We start from the raw sequence: 15,669 nt of genomic DNA on the forward strand, positions 1-15,669 counted from the left end.
GTACTTCATAGTGTGGTTGTGTCAAATGTCTTAAATCAGGAAGTCTTGGGAAAAAGACATTACCGGTACATAAATCCTGATTACAGATACACATTAATTTAACCAGGCTTTCCAAATTAGGCTTAATAATGAAGGCAAATAAGCACAGCAAAAATCTCAGCATTGCTCAGTCACTTAAACGACAAGTAACCTCATGACCTCATATTATGAGGAGCAACATTTTCTATTTCTATGTCTATTTTCTATTAATCAATTGTTAATGATTTTGAACATACAATGTGGGAAATATAGTAGCAAACATGGCTTGAAAATTGCATATTATGACTTCATGACACCAACACTTTCCTTGAGACCATATTCCACCCACAAAACCTGAAATTTCTAATGTTTGAAAATGCATGGCTTTTGGAATAGTCTACAAATGTACAGTAAATGTCATGGCTGCAAATAACGTTTTCTCTTGATTTATAGCTCTTGAATATTCAGCTAACAGCAGCACAACTCATTGCATCTATAACAGTCTATGAAATCACCAATATTTTTCACAATAATTTTTGTAATGAATCACAAACCTGCTCATAAATAACACAAAATACATAGAGCATATCACTTGCATAACAAAGCTGGGTTCAGCTTAAATACAACTGCATTCCACGCACAAAAACACTGTCCCTCATCGCTGCTTGCGATGCCAAATCCCCGAGGATTTGCAGCGCCACTGACAACAGCAGTTAGTTCAACTGATACCTAAATTATGAAGTGTATACACTATAACAGCTATAACGTAATCGGATATAAAGTCCACCAGAGACGTTACTATTGTGCATGTATATGCGACCCGAGGGCCTTATAGCTTTATTTCATTTCTGGTGATGGATACAAATGTGACAACATATCACCTGCAATACAAGGGGGCGTTTTAATGGAACATTGAGCAAGTCTTGGAATGTCAACTTCATGGCTATCCAACCCTACACCATCACAACAGCGTCTAAACGCATAAACATCTCTACCGATAAAAACAAGCGTGCCTACTTACAAATATCCTGTCAAGCCCTTCACAGTGCCATGTCAACTGCAGCTATTTGGCAAAGAACAGGTCGGCCTGGCTACTGAGGAATGTCCTTCCTCTTCCTAGTTAGCTAGCGTAGTTAGCTAGCGTTAACCTTATCCCTGATAAAATAATACTGTCAAGGAATTAGCATGCTCCTAGCAAATAATGTAATAATAATTTACCTCATCTAAGGTTATGCCATATTCGATAGACAGAAAATGTTGCGTTAACCCCGGGGATGTTGGACCAAAACAAAGCTAAGATAAGTTCAGCTAAGATTAGCAAGCTAATGCTCTAGCTGCATCATAACAGAACTCTTGTTGGAAGCTATGCTACCTATAAGCTAGTTGACTAGGTCGCAACTGGACAGTTAGCGTTGACAGATGCTCACCTTTTCAATCGGAGCCGGTCGATTAGCAGCCAAAGACCGGGCCAGAGAGAGTACTGTATGGAAATAAAATCCTCTTGATCCACCCCCTTTCGCCGACATGATTGTTAATGCAAAGCTACGGGTGATTTCCTACCTACATCTTACAGAAGTGGACATCTGATGAGGACAAACTAGAGGAACCTTTCAGTACGGCAAGTTAAGAGGTCCATACAGAACATTAAGAGGTCATGGAAAAGCGATCCTGATAATTAACAGAAGCCCTAAACTGTATTGGCTTAGCCTTAGCGGATAAGTTGTTGTTTAAAGACAGGACAATATCAACTGATCATTTTTTCCAACATTTTGGTGTTTATTGACAAGGAATGAAATTATTGAAGGCACATGACATGGTAATCTGCATCACAAAGAATGGCATTGAATGAAGATCACATAATGTAATTAATACGATTATATATGCCTGCATTAGACATACAACAACATAATGACTTTCAAAGATGTTCACAGTATGAACATATTTCCCTCTGAGAGAAAAATCCAGTTTGTCTTTAAAAAAAAAAGCTTCAAAGCAACAAGGGTATTGGCCAGCAGGTTTGTGAACATTCCACATAGGTCAGGGTCTGTAACATTTTGTCATTGAAACCAACCAAGACTGCCCTTACAAGGATCTTGACATTTGACACAAATAGTTTATCGACTATTTGCTAAGTTTACTAAACAGGATAACGGAATACACCCTTGTTACACAACTGGTTCACAAAAAGGGAAAAACATTCAGACATGAAGGCACATGAAAAAAATTAAATTAAAAGCTACGGACGATGTACCAGAATTTAAGATGAGACTTAAATGAGTTTTTACTCTGGTTATCTATCTTCAGGGTGGACAAAGACCTTCATGAGGCTTTGAGAAGAGAGTTAAAAACTCAGTAAACCATGGCACCAGGTGATTGTTATGAAGTACTCAGTAAGGGTTTGTTTATTTAATGTGGACTGCCAATGGTTTATAAGCCTGTTATGGACGTCTTGAGGTAGGAGGAAGATGCCCCCATTTTCACTAGTTTTGCTTATATTAAGGCGTTGTGGATTAATGACTCATTTTCACATTGCTGCAAAACATAATTAAAAAAAGTAAACTGCATTAAAGGCTATTAAACAAAAAATAAAGGAAAGATTTGATCAGACACCTGAAAATTAAAATAGTACAGGTAAGTGCTGCTAACAGGAGACAATCTTGTGTGTACCTTTTAAATGAGTCGTTCTAAAAGAATAAAGGCTTTGGATGCAATGCTCTTCTAAACAAATGGAATGAAATGCACAAGGTGGTGAGCTGTGGGTCATTTCTGGTATGTGTGTCATCATGCTGTCCAATTGAATGCCCGTAGACACTAACTAATTTATGTCTAATTTCCCAAACTGGGGGAATCTGCTGTATGTTTACTTTTGGCAACACAGGGATGCAGCACAGTCCTGTCTCAAAATAATACATGAAGGAATGACACAATAACGAGGCCTTCTCTAAACAACATTTCCCCTCCTTTGAGGCACTTTGAATACAGCTATTTTAGTTACAGAGTAAACATTACAGGACTGGGGCTAGAATCTGCATGGATCATTTCAAGGTGAAATACCACTTCAAATATATCAAAATAACAATGAAAAAAATCTGCGGGTATAAGAAACATTACTGTATGCATATACGTGCAGGCACTTCAACCATTCATTCACTCGCTCCAGGAATGTTTAACCTAACTGGGCAGTTGGACCAATGTGTTGGAGAAAACACGTGTTCTTAGGAGGTTCATGAATGCATCTGAGCATATCTTTAGCCGTCGCTACTTCTGTCAGCATCAAAATGAAGGTCATTTTAAATTACTGTACAACGTATGGATAAAATTCCATTATTAAACAATGATTATTTTCATTTTTTTAAGAAATAAAATTCTGATTAAAATACATTTAATTAGTTTTAGCAATAGATAAGCAACATTATACTGCCTAGTCTTTTGTCACTCCCAGCATTTACCATATCCCCTTCTAAAATCTACATCTGTCCCAAATATATTAGGTATAAAATGTGTTTTGAGTAGAAATCTACACTAAACATTTATTTATTAGCTTTCCGTTTCAAGTATACTCTGTAAGTCTGTCATCACATTCTGTTGGGAAAGGTGCTCCTTAGTGACGTACACAATATCGCAGCCTTTGAGTTGGTAAATCAGACTCCAGCAAGGCCTTATGGGTAATACAAGGTCTCAGCCAACAGTGACCCTGACAGGCTAATGAGACTCAAAGGCCACTGCATGGTCATCTAGCTCAGCCAATCATGTTTAGCTGCTCTCACTCGGTCTTCCAAACACGGTTAAGGACTTTCACCACCTCCTCATAAATGATGAACACGATGGCCACGTCCATACACACTCGGCCCAGACGTGGGACAGTCCCTTTGTAGAACCTATCAAATAAGTGGAAAGGTAAAAAAAAAAAAAAAACACTTATAAACGTGTAATATATTCAGATATATTCTGAGTGTGTTTGTATCTGTATGTGTTTGTGTACATGCCTGTGCTTTTGGGCAGTTGTGAACAGTACACTGCAATAATTTGTGCATGAGTATTCTATGTGCTTATGTGTGTTTACATGTTAGTTTGTGTGATGTGCCTGTGTACTACAGGAACTTACGCTTTAGGCCCCTCGTGTTTCATGATCTTCATGGCGCAGTCTAGGGTGCCCTTATACTTATGTGCCTCCAGACCCTTGGCAGAGGACAGACACAAGGACATGAAACATCAGACATAGCAGGAATGTCTCAGGAATGCAGCAGTCACAATGGTAAAAAACACAGTGCAAAGACGCTGACTTTTTATCCATGTCACCCATATCCTAACAATTGTGTCTTATTATTTATTATTATTAAAATAAGCTATCTGCCACAGTAAAAACAATCCTGCCAGCTGAACCGGGAATAACACTTTCAATATTCCAAGATTCAGTACCTGTGAAAAAATTACCATATACAATATATAGACCATATTAGCAATCATAACATATTGTATTATAGCATAAAATATAGAATATGTTATGCATATTTCAGTTGGTTTTGTTAAGGACTCCTATACTGCTGGTCTTAGTACAAACCTGCATCCTAGTTTTGATGACGTCCAGAGGTGTGTTACCAAACACACTGACCGCTCCTGCAAAAGCTCCAAACGACCCAGTAATCAGAGGGTTGATGGCCTTGTTGGGATCATCACCTGCGTCGAGACGGGTCAGAGAAAGGAGAGGTTGCCTTGTTCACTGACTGTTTCCTGGTACGCTTCGGAGAAGAGTTCATCTACTACACTTGAAGCTGATTACATAGGAACTCCACAGGGACCAATGGGAGGACAGAGAGGCATTAATAAGCAAGATGAATTATTTCATTAATTATCTCTGATACCTTTATCTGCTCTGAACAACACCACTGTTGCCATCTGAATAACACTTATTGTGAAGTACTCTCCTTTGGCTATTACAATAAAACAGCTTCCTTTCCTTCAAATGTTGAATATTGTGGTGCTATAGTATTGTACAGTCTGCTTTGCTTTGCAATCCCCCCCGCCTCTCTCTCTCTCTCTCACGCACACACACACACACACACACACACACACACACACACACACACACAGTATCAGCTGTACCTTTGTACCAGTTCCTTAGTGAAGTCATTACATAGAAACGAATAGCCTGATTGGATCCCTGTTTCAGTATAGTTGCCGTCAGTCCTTGATATGTTCCCATAATACCTAAGACATAAAAAAAAAAACATCTTCATAATACTGTAAACACAAAAAGGTATGATATATGCATATCTGGATATACCGTATTGGAATTAAATGTGTCACTATTACAAAGAATTTGGTGTGTTTGGTTCCCCCAATCCACAATCATCTCTTTGTTCTATATTTAGATCTTGAAATTGTCACAATTCTCTGGGGTCAGAGAGGGTTAGCTGTAAGGTAGTCACATGGCTAGTTTTCACATCACATGCTACTCATGTGAATGTCAATGATTTAAAAGTGGATTTAAAAGTGGAGCATACCTGTTTCTAATCAAATATCTTTTTTTTTATTGTGGGGTTCATTCAACAAAACTGGATGTTGATTTTAATGACAGTTAAACTTCTTGCATGATGTGTGAACTTGTTCAACAAGTCCACTAGAGGACAGCACCAGCATCTCTCTTACCTTGAGTTCTGACAATCTCTCTTACTCCATGGAAGAAGCCTCTGTACTTTGGATTTGCCGATGACTGGTCATGGATGAACTTTACCTGAAGTCACAACAATACAAAAAGTCATTAAATATACGGCTGCTTCTTTGGTAGAGATGGATTGACTTGAATGACGTACTGGTTCATTAAAAAATATATTCTGGCCTATGACAAAATCACCTGGGATCACGCTGTTTTTACTTACTTTTTATGAGTATTTTCATGAGTGTTTGATTCCTATTTGTTTCCTATTCCTGTTGCTGCTATTACACCTGAATTTCCCTAAAGGGATAAATACAAGTTTATCTATCTATCTATTACTTATCAGAGGACAGTTCCTGGGAATGAACTAGGCATAGAGTTTCTGAGAAATAAGATATAATGCAAAACAGAGGAGATAAATGACCTCCGTAAGTGGAGCATTCTGGCATAGGATTGAGGATGCCGCTGACTGAGATCAGAGTGACATGACACAGACCTTTTACACAGTGGTGCTGTGAACCCTTTAGAATTTCCTGGATATTTGCATACATTTGATTTAAAATGTGATCATATCTTCATCTATGTCCTGAAACTTGATCGGCACTGCACATCCTTGTTGTTCACCTTCTCACTCCATAGTGGAGCATAGGCCATCGATAGCGAGTTTTCGCCAGATTTGGTATCCACTTGTTCTCAATGTTTCAGTAATCCAGTAAATCCACTGAGCAGGGGATTGGCCCACCCAGCTTCATTTTACAGCACCTGGTATTACCAGTTGGTCTCCTATCCCAGGACTAACCAGCCCCAGCACTGCTTAACTTCGGAGATCGTATGAGATCAGCCGTGCTCATTGTGGTATGGCTGTAAACTGTATATCCTGACTGCCCTTAATTTGGACTCCTTGGTGTCATTTTGCTGTTCCCATCCACGTTTTGCTACCTATACACCATAAGTCATCTCCCTTTTGCAGTCAAGCCATGAGCCCGTTTGTAACACTGATAATTCGAAAGGATTTACAAGAGACTGGTCAAATAGGCTTTTTCCCATATGCTGACACAACATTTCTCCACGTTGACTGACCATGGCACTCTTGAGGATGGTCAGCCATCCCCCATAAGATAATGCCTCCCTACAGAACTAGCCTTTTATTGACATCTAGGATGACGTATGACTGGTTAGGGAGGGGGGATCTTAACAATGAAGCCTACCAGCCATTGTATATCAAAAAGGTCTTAAATTAAGGACAGAGAAGTGTTCAATACTGAACAAATTAATGTCAATAATCATTTAATTAAGCTGACTTTCTAGATTGCCCATGTTAGGTTTTTTTCCTATTTGTTTCCCTGATGTTCTCTTTACTGACCTTCACCGTCTCCATTGGGCACACCACAACAATGGCCTCTGCTACCCCTGCCCCCAAGCCGCAGAGAAGCCCACGTGTGCTGTCCAGCTTGCCCGACTCATCCCGCATTTTATTACTGAGGAACTCAAACACCCCAAACCTAGGGAGGAATACAAGGCTTATGTCAATTTACAACACCTATGCATGGTTTAGTGTCTCCCAACCACAGCAAATTGCTTTTTAAAAGACTTTTAAATTACTTTTTACAATTAATTACATAGCTGTATATAGCTGCTAGCTTACTGGCTACTTCAACAGGCCACATTCCCTCTACAACAGCCAGTGGTAAAAAACAAAATCATCATTGACAAGGTGTTGAGGGCAAGACTGTCAAACACTTAGTCACACCTTATGGCACAGAATCTAGCTCTACAGGTTTTTAGGGGGCCTACTTAGTTCTTTACATTTTACATTAGTAGACCACACTAACTAAATACAACATTGACCACTACATTCAGATATGACACATCTTTAGATTGAACATATAAATGGCTAATGCATAGCAGTGGTGCTGAAATTAACTAAAAGAGCCAGACATTTTGTCATGACGAAAGCACATGCAATGCACATGACCAGGGCATTATCTCAGGGTCACAAGTAAAGGAACCCCTGTGGTTCGGCTGATAAGAGGCTTGGAGAGCTACACTAATACATTAATACCATGGGTACTATGAATCCCAGTGAGAACTGCTGAAAGGTAGCCTCTGCCATACTTTGCTTTCAACTACTCTGGATGGAAGCAGAGCATCTGCTCTGCATTGCTTAAAACTACACAGTCACAAAACTCAGCAAATGATATTATACTGTATTTCTAGTAATATACTCTACTATTATATTATACTAAACTTATATGTGTGCTATATGTAAGTCTGATATTTTTCATACAATATACAGCCGCGGAAAAAATTAAGAGACCACTTCAAAATTATCAGTTTCTCTGGTTTTACTATTTATTGGTATGTGTTAAAGTAAAATGTACATTTTTGTTTTATTCTATAACCTACTGGCAACATTCCTACCAAATTTCAAATAAAAATATTGTCATTTAGATCATTTATTTGCAGAAAAATGACAATTGGTCAAAATAGCAAAATTGATGCAGTGTCTTCAGATCTCGAATAATGCAAAGAAAACAAGCTCATATTCATTTTTAAACTACACAATACTAATGCTTACACTTAGGAAGAGTTCAGAAATCAATATTTGGTGGAATAACCTTGATTTAAAATCACAACTTTCATGTGTCTTGGCATGCTCTCCACCAGTCTTTCACATTGCCGTTGGGTGACTTTATGCTACTCCTGGCGCAAGAATTCAAGCAGCTCGGCTTCTTTTCATGGCTTGTGACCATCCATCTTCCTCTTGATCACATTTCAGAGGTTTTTGATGGGATTCAGGTCTCGAAATTGGGCTGGCCATGACAGGGTCCTGATCTGGTGGTACTCCATCCACACCTTTACTGGCCTGGCTGTGTGGCATGGAGCATTGCCCTGCTGGAAAAAACACTTCTCAGAGTTGGGGAACATTGTCAGAGCAAAAGGAAGCAAGTTTTTCTTCCGGGACAACGTTGTACTTTGCCTGGCTGAGGTTTGTAAAAGACCATAAGGATTGAAAAAGCGGACTGGAGGTTCTTCTAAGTTCGTCTTCTCTGATGAGTCCGATTTCACAGTAGGTGCAAGACTCTCTGGCTTGTAGGCCTCTCCAGGTCTCCGTCTAACCATCAGACGACCATGTGTTGGGCAAAGCTGAAAATTGGACTCATCAGAGAAGACGAACTAGAAGACCCTCCAGTCCGCTTTTTTCAATCCTTATGGTCTTTTACAAACCTCAGCCAGGCAAAGTACAACGTTGTCCCGGAAGAAAAACTTGCTTCCTTTTGCTCTGACAATGTTCCCCAACTCTGAGAAGTGTTTTTTCCAGCAGGGCAATGCTCCATGCCACACAGCCAGGCCAGTAAAGGTGTGGATGGAGTACCACCAGATCAGGACCCTGTCATGGCCAGCCCAATTTCGAGACCTGAATCCCATCAAAAACCTCTGAAATGTGATCAAGAGGAAGATGGATGGTCACAAGCCATGAAAAGAAGCCGAGCTGCTTGAATTCTTGCGCCAGGAGTAGCATAAAGTCACCCAACGGCAATGTGAAAGACTGGTGGAGAGCATGCCAAGACACATGAAAGTTGTGATTTTAAATCAAGGTTATTCCACCAAATATTGATTTCTGAACTCTTCCTAAGTGTAAGCATTAGTATTGTGTAGTTTAAAAATGAATATGAGCTTGTTTTCTTTGCATTATTCGAGATCTGAAGACACTGCATCAATTTTGCTATTTTGACCAATTGTCATTTTTCTGCAAATAAATGATCTAAATGACAATATTTTTATTTGAAATTTGGTAGGAATGTTGCCAGTAGGTTATAGAATAAAACAAAAATGTACATTTTACTTTAACACATACCAATAAATAGTAAAACCAGAGAAACTGATAATTTTGAAGTGGTCTCTTAATTTTTTCCGCGGCTGTATATACAGTATACTCCTTCCTACTTGGAAGATCTGCTTCATCTCTTTCTGACTGAAACTGGCTGAAATACATTATTATTCACTTTTTGTGCTGTAGGCATGGCAGAGAGGAGGTGTGCCTACCTGACAGCTGCTTTTGGGATGGAACCATAGAGTAGCGAGCTGAGGCCCCTGTACAAGCCCCTGACCCCATGACCCTGGACTGTCTGCTTTACACAGTCCCCTGTGGGAGAGAGAGAGAGAGAAAGACAAAAAGAAAGAAAGACACAGAGAGAGAGAGAGGGGGGGGGGGGGGGCGGGGGGGTTGGCAAGGGATTCAGTCAGAGTGAGTCCAAAGAATCCCTGGTGTTTCAAATCTAACTAGTTTGTTAGTGAGTGAGTGAGTGATGAGCGAGAGATAAATAAAAGGAGAATGAATGAGTTATCCTGAAACAGGGTTTTAGTGCTGCAGCAGCAATTCACATACAAATACATTACTTCCAAAAATACACCCATTGAACATAGTATGTAAGTAAGGGATAATGTATAGAACGCAGGTCATTGTCGGGAAAATAAGCCCCGACAGGGCGAACAGCACCCCGACGCGAAGCGGAGGGGTGTTGATTCACCGTGAAGGGGCTTATTTTCCCGACAATGACCGGCGTTCTATACATTATCCCGCTTATTATACGGCTAAAACTAAAACAATTACTTAACACAGTGTGTCTTTTTACAATGTATTTGTTTTTGTTACTATACGTAGTGTTAAAAAGCAGATAAATAGTTCGCCAAAGAGTTGAACTTCAAAGACAGTTGAACATTCTTTAGAACACAGCTGCTCAACCGTCCGCTGAAACTCCCTTGATAAGTTACCGTACTACTTGCGGAGTGCTACGAAAGATGTGAATCAGAGGCAAAAAGGCCACTTTCCTTGACAGCGGTCATTAACTGCATAGCAACGGTCAGTTATCGGAAAATAGTTGACCGCAGAACGTTGGGAAGCCCCATTCAAGTGAATGGAGCATTCTACAGCATTAAGAAGAGCCGTGTAATAACATTGGATAAAAGTGCCTAAATGGCTAAATGTATATCTAGATGTAAGAGGAGCTTTTTTAGGGACTTGACTAAGATCATTTACCACTTTGTGGTAAATTATTTGTGTTTTTGCAGCCTAAGACTTGGTCAATGCTTAACTTCAAGAGCAGAGTTCTCTCAAGGCATAATGTCTCAAAGCTCACTTTTCTCATGGCTTTACTTTGACATGTTGTGATGCAACACCCAATTTTTTTTTTCTTAATGGCTGCCAGTAATTGTCTTTTGACCTTTTGACCTTTGACCTTTGTTCTTGATCCATTCATCCAGTAGACAGGTAACATTATTTAACTATTGAACACCACTGCAGAACAACCGGCGCAATCTGACAGTCCGTCAACATGTTATTGTGACGAGGGTCCACTATTCAAAGTCCATTGACTGCGAGTGCACTGATAGAGACTGGGGAGTGAGTGTTCGAGATATGGTGAAAGGCTTCCATTGGTGGGATGGAACATCAAGTGCAAGATTACACTTTGACCTTTGGCTTCAAACACTTCCTCAGGCAGATAACATGCCATATGACGTCATTACAAGTACATTAATGCATTATTCGCTTATTGTTACAAAATGTATTGTTACATTCACACTGCATGTTGAAATACCAGTATTTGACACCCACCGATGCCTTTGTAACGTGGGGGGTTGGCTTTCTCGTCTAACTGCAGCTGAGTTTTCACATACTCGGTTGGGAAAGTGATGCAGATTTCAATGCCCCCGGCAAGCCCACCTAAAGAGAGAGAGAGAAAGAGAAATAGAGAGGGAGAGAGAGAGAGAGAAGAAGAAGAGAGAGGGGATTACTCGTACGGAAATTCCACCTCATCAATCAAACTTTAAAGGGGTTGCACAAAATGGAATACCTGCTATATACTAGGTGGCTAAGAAAACATAAAAGAAACAAGCTGTTCCTTTACACTACTAACATATATGTGTAATTTGTGACCACTTGCTCATATTGCAATCTGCACACACACTCACATCAGCTGAGAAAAAGCTCCCAGCCTGTTTGAGAGTCGCCGCAATTAGCACTTGCCACCTTAAAACCACAACCCACACACATCTGCAGTTGAACGGCAAACAGAAAGAAGCCCTTGGATTGGCCCAACAACGCTCCTGCCCACATGATACTCCCCTGAGAATGATCCGAAGCGGGAGGGTGGTGTCCGCCTCCTTCAAACTGGAGGCCAGACAAAGCCTTCAGTCCCCAAGACATGCTCTAGTATCTGGTCACACTCACACATACATGCGGGCTAGCACAATAGTAAAAAGAAAGTTCTTCAGTCCGTGCACACAAGCATGCACACACTAGACAGGATGACACACTGTTAGTTTTCATGCCATGACTTTGAGTTGAAAATATGTGAGTCTGAAAAGAACACAGAGGCCTTTCAGTCACACACGCAAGGCCACCTATGGAGCAGTGAACCGTCACAGTAATGGCTATGTGTGCAGAAAGATAAATGCACATACTTTTGTACAAACAAAAATAGTGAATCAAGAAGCTACAACCTCACTTGTGTTACCATTTCAGTAAAACTGCTTAACTTCATAGTGCAGCTCAATTATATGTATTTATTAATATGTGTGTATTTACAAAGCCGAAACAAGGCTATCAGTTTAAACACACCAACTCCTACAAGGCAAACATCTCAATCGAGGTACAGCAATACCTCTGTCTGAACACAATACTTTAGAAGTGTTCATTCCTGGCCTACTTTTTCAATACTTCTGTAGAATCAGTGCAGTACTTCTCAATAATCTGAAACAGGACACTTAGCAGGAGGAAAAGAGATTCCTTCAGGTTATTATATAGATCTGGGTTACCTGGAATTTACGCACAAAAGTGGACGATTTTATAATATGCAGAATACAGAAATATATAAATGGCACGTCTGGTGTGTGTGTGTGTGTGTGTGTGTGTGTGTGTGTGTGTGTGTGTGTGAGTGTGTGTGTGTTGAGGTTGTCCCTTTCACACATCATAGAAACTCTCCCTCTTGCTACATTCCTCTTTTTTAAAGTAAAGTTCTCCCTGGCAAACAACACATTCCAGCATATTATTTCCTGAAGAGCTTTGAGACTAAATAAAAGATAAGACCAAAGACAAAGCTAGACTCCTTTGATTGGCTTAATAAAAGTACTGCTGACAAAAGAACAGCCCATAGGCTATTGGCTAGGTCAGCTAATATGAGACCCCACATTTGCACAAAGGGGAAGTCAGTGACTGAGCAAGCAACAAAGCAAGCTTTTGTTTAGCTTCTGATGGACACAGCTAAAACAATAGCCTATCCCTCTGCTTTAAATGGGGAAGGTGTTCTTATGGATCCACAAATCAATGTTATTATGCAAGAGCAGTTGGTCTCACTGTAGCTGAAGCCTGACAAACCAGCTGGGGAGGATACGCAATATCAATCAATGGCCGCATGGACCTGCTGAGCAGGACGAGAGTGGAGCATTTCTGCTGAGTCATCATAGGGCAAGCTATGCCATAGAACAACCTATAAATTTATGTTGTTTGTTAATAGGCAAGACTATTGTTTTGGCTGTGAAGCATGTTTATTAATAACACTGTGAAGCATGTTGTGTCTATTCAAAAAGTTAAATGGGGTTTAGGTGGCCTTTCTGTCTGGGTGAAATGTTCTGGAATGTTGTGTCATTGAGGGAGAAGATGAACCTGACCAACATGCTCCCCAGACAGAAATGACTACATTCTGCTCTGCTATCACTTGTCTCTGAATCACACTCATCCTCCGTTACGCCATTGCTTAAGGAAGCATTAAATACAGCTCCAAACTGTGTGTTCTACAGTCAGTTTCACACAACCCCTAGGACAGAGTCAATGAAGGCTGTGTTAATTGGTGCCTGTCGTATCCCCACGTGCTAAGTTCTGGTGTCATTTTACAGCCTTTTTATACTGCACAATAATTTCACTCAATTTACTTGGCGGAAAGTCCTTGGGTCAGATCATGCTGGCTGTAATTAATTAGTGATGAAAAGGGCTGTTGTTTTTGGCCTGACTCTGGGAACTGACTGAGAGTCCCTGCTGAAGTTGACCAGGTCCCTCAAATCAACTCTAATGTATCCTACATAGCCTATACAGGTTATCAGAGCATATAAATGTTGTTAACTTTACATGGGGTTTAGTAGCATGCAATTTACATATTTGCATCATATTTATGACCAGGATTATTGACAAACCACCTTGTGCAATTTATATTTCAGTCATTATTACCAATGTTTAAAAAATTCCTGGCAGTTGAAAAATATGTGAGGAAGTATGTACTCAAGCTGTTGACTTGAGAATGACATCCAACTCTTTTAGAGGAAGTAGACCACAGTATCACACCACATGCCATAAGCACTCCATACTTGCCTGGGCACAGGTGGAGTATGCGAGGTTTGAAATCCCTGCCAGGAACATAACACCAGATGTGTTGCTATGAGCTCCTTTTCAAGAACTGCAGATACCATATATTCAGGTTATAGGCTACATAAAAGGCTAACGCAAGATATCTAGAAGTGAAGGCGTTTTATTTAAAAGTAATAGCCTAGATTTCTGATATGGAAACAGAGCTTGGCATCTGTTTAACATCGACTAAGTCGATAAATGACCAGACACCGACAGTTTGACTAGCAGATCTTCTGTGAGGGCGAGCCGATCCTGTGCAACACTGTTCCCGATTGTGAACGCTGCCTTTATCTTTGTTCACAACAAATTGTAACAAATAATTCATCTTGCTAATCGAATGCTCTGTTTTGCAGAGCAAGATTCTTAGATTCTGACACAGAGTGGCATCAGAGAGAGGAACAAAACATGAAAGAACTTGAATCACTTACCAGCTAAAATAGCCTTCCCGGGATGAGTTAACTTTGCCTTTCCAGCTGGGGCTGCAGCCGCTATGCAGTGCGGTCTGTGGAAAGGGCTTACAAATGTTCGCTGTCCGGTCATAATTGTAAAACTCACCAGAAACCCCAAATTATAAAGTGCTATGGGCAATATAAAGTCAGTGCATGAATTGTCCTCGGCTGTTCCGTCCTACTCTCTGCAGATCGATCTTAGTGCGTGGGTAACTGCACAAATCTACTACCAGGAAACGGTGATCATTGGACTTTGAAGAAGAATTTCAGGTCACGATTGCGCGATGTCTTGAAAGCGCAAAGTTTCCCTGCCTGCCATCGGATGTAGGGTAAGCTACAGAGCACAACATTTTTGGGGCGGGGCGGGTGATTTTGTCAATTCCACGTAGCGCCATATTTTCACACAATAACACGCCGCTTAAGGTGGAACGGTAGGCTATATTGAGACTTCAAATATCATCTTATTCAGTTCCGAGGGTTTATTAAAGCAACTCATTCAAAATATATATTTTGACGTGCCAGGCCTGTCTGATACAGAACAAACTTGCTGTTCAAAATCCATTACTCGAGGATATTCAAGGAAAAGAACGCTGCATAGACAGCGTACGGCAGGACTTTTCAACCAGTGGTCTACGCCCCCTGCTGGTCCGTGATGGCATTGCAGGTGTCCCTGACTGCATTCAACAATGTAGTTTCACTTGTCTGTGGGAATCACTTTTTCTTTTGAAGCAAGTGGTCCTCAGATGCTTCTTAGTCAGAATGGTGGTCCCCTGGGTCACAATCGGTTGAAAACCCCTGATCTACAGAGTTTCCTCCTGACCCCACATGTAACTGTGTCTAGTGTTTGTTTAAAACAGTGTTGTATTTTTGAGGAAAACACTATTTTAAGGGTGATTTTCATCTGACACGATTGGTAATCTATTTCACTTCAACCGTGTATTTTTCCTTCAAAAGCCAGAGAGATGGCCGTATAAGGGTACACAAATAACTACACAATACATAAAGCCTAGTGAGGATGCTGACACTGGTCGAATCTAATGCACAAATTCTTCTTCTATACATATTCTACATATATGCATGCATTAATAGAGATAAATCCATTGATGCAAATAGTGGTCTCATTTACTTTCTCAAGCTCGACTGTG

The 15,669-nt window shown here is 40.4% G+C and overlaps 2 protein-coding genes across 3 annotated transcripts in view; both read right to left on the reverse strand.

Moving 5' to 3' along the window:
- Positions 1-1,620, reverse strand: part of pi4kaa (phosphatidylinositol 4-kinase, catalytic, alpha a) — a 36,528-nt gene extending 34,908 nt beyond the window's left edge. For both annotated transcript variants that reach the window (XM_080834240.1, XM_080834239.1), the window contains exon 1: positions 1,446-1,620. In XM_080834240.1, the coding sequence (XP_080690366.1) occupies positions 1,446-1,544 (99 nt within the window). In that variant the 5' untranslated portion in view covers positions 1,545-1,620. The remainder of the gene's footprint in view (positions 1-1,445) is intronic.
- Positions 1,621-3,774: 2,154 nt separating this feature from the next.
- Positions 3,775-14,615, reverse strand: slc25a1b (slc25a1 solute carrier family 25 member 1b; the record flags this gene model as incomplete). The annotated part of the gene is made up of 9 exons (XM_080836014.1): positions 3,775-3,896; positions 4,124-4,197; positions 4,580-4,695; positions 5,122-5,226; positions 5,668-5,752; positions 7,038-7,176; positions 9,722-9,821; positions 11,292-11,399; positions 14,504-14,615. 9 exons carry the CDS (start codon positions 14,613-14,615, stop codon positions 3,782-3,784), a joined length of 954 nt encoding a protein of 317 aa, XP_080692140.1. The 3' UTR covers positions 3,775-3,781.
- Positions 14,616-15,669: the final 1,054 nt, after the last annotated feature.

The sequence above is a fragment of the Sprattus sprattus genome, assembly GCF_963457725.1.
Source record: "Sprattus sprattus genome assembly, chromosome: 3".
Lineage (NCBI taxonomy): Eukaryota > Metazoa > Chordata > Actinopteri > Clupeiformes > Clupeidae > Sprattus > Sprattus sprattus.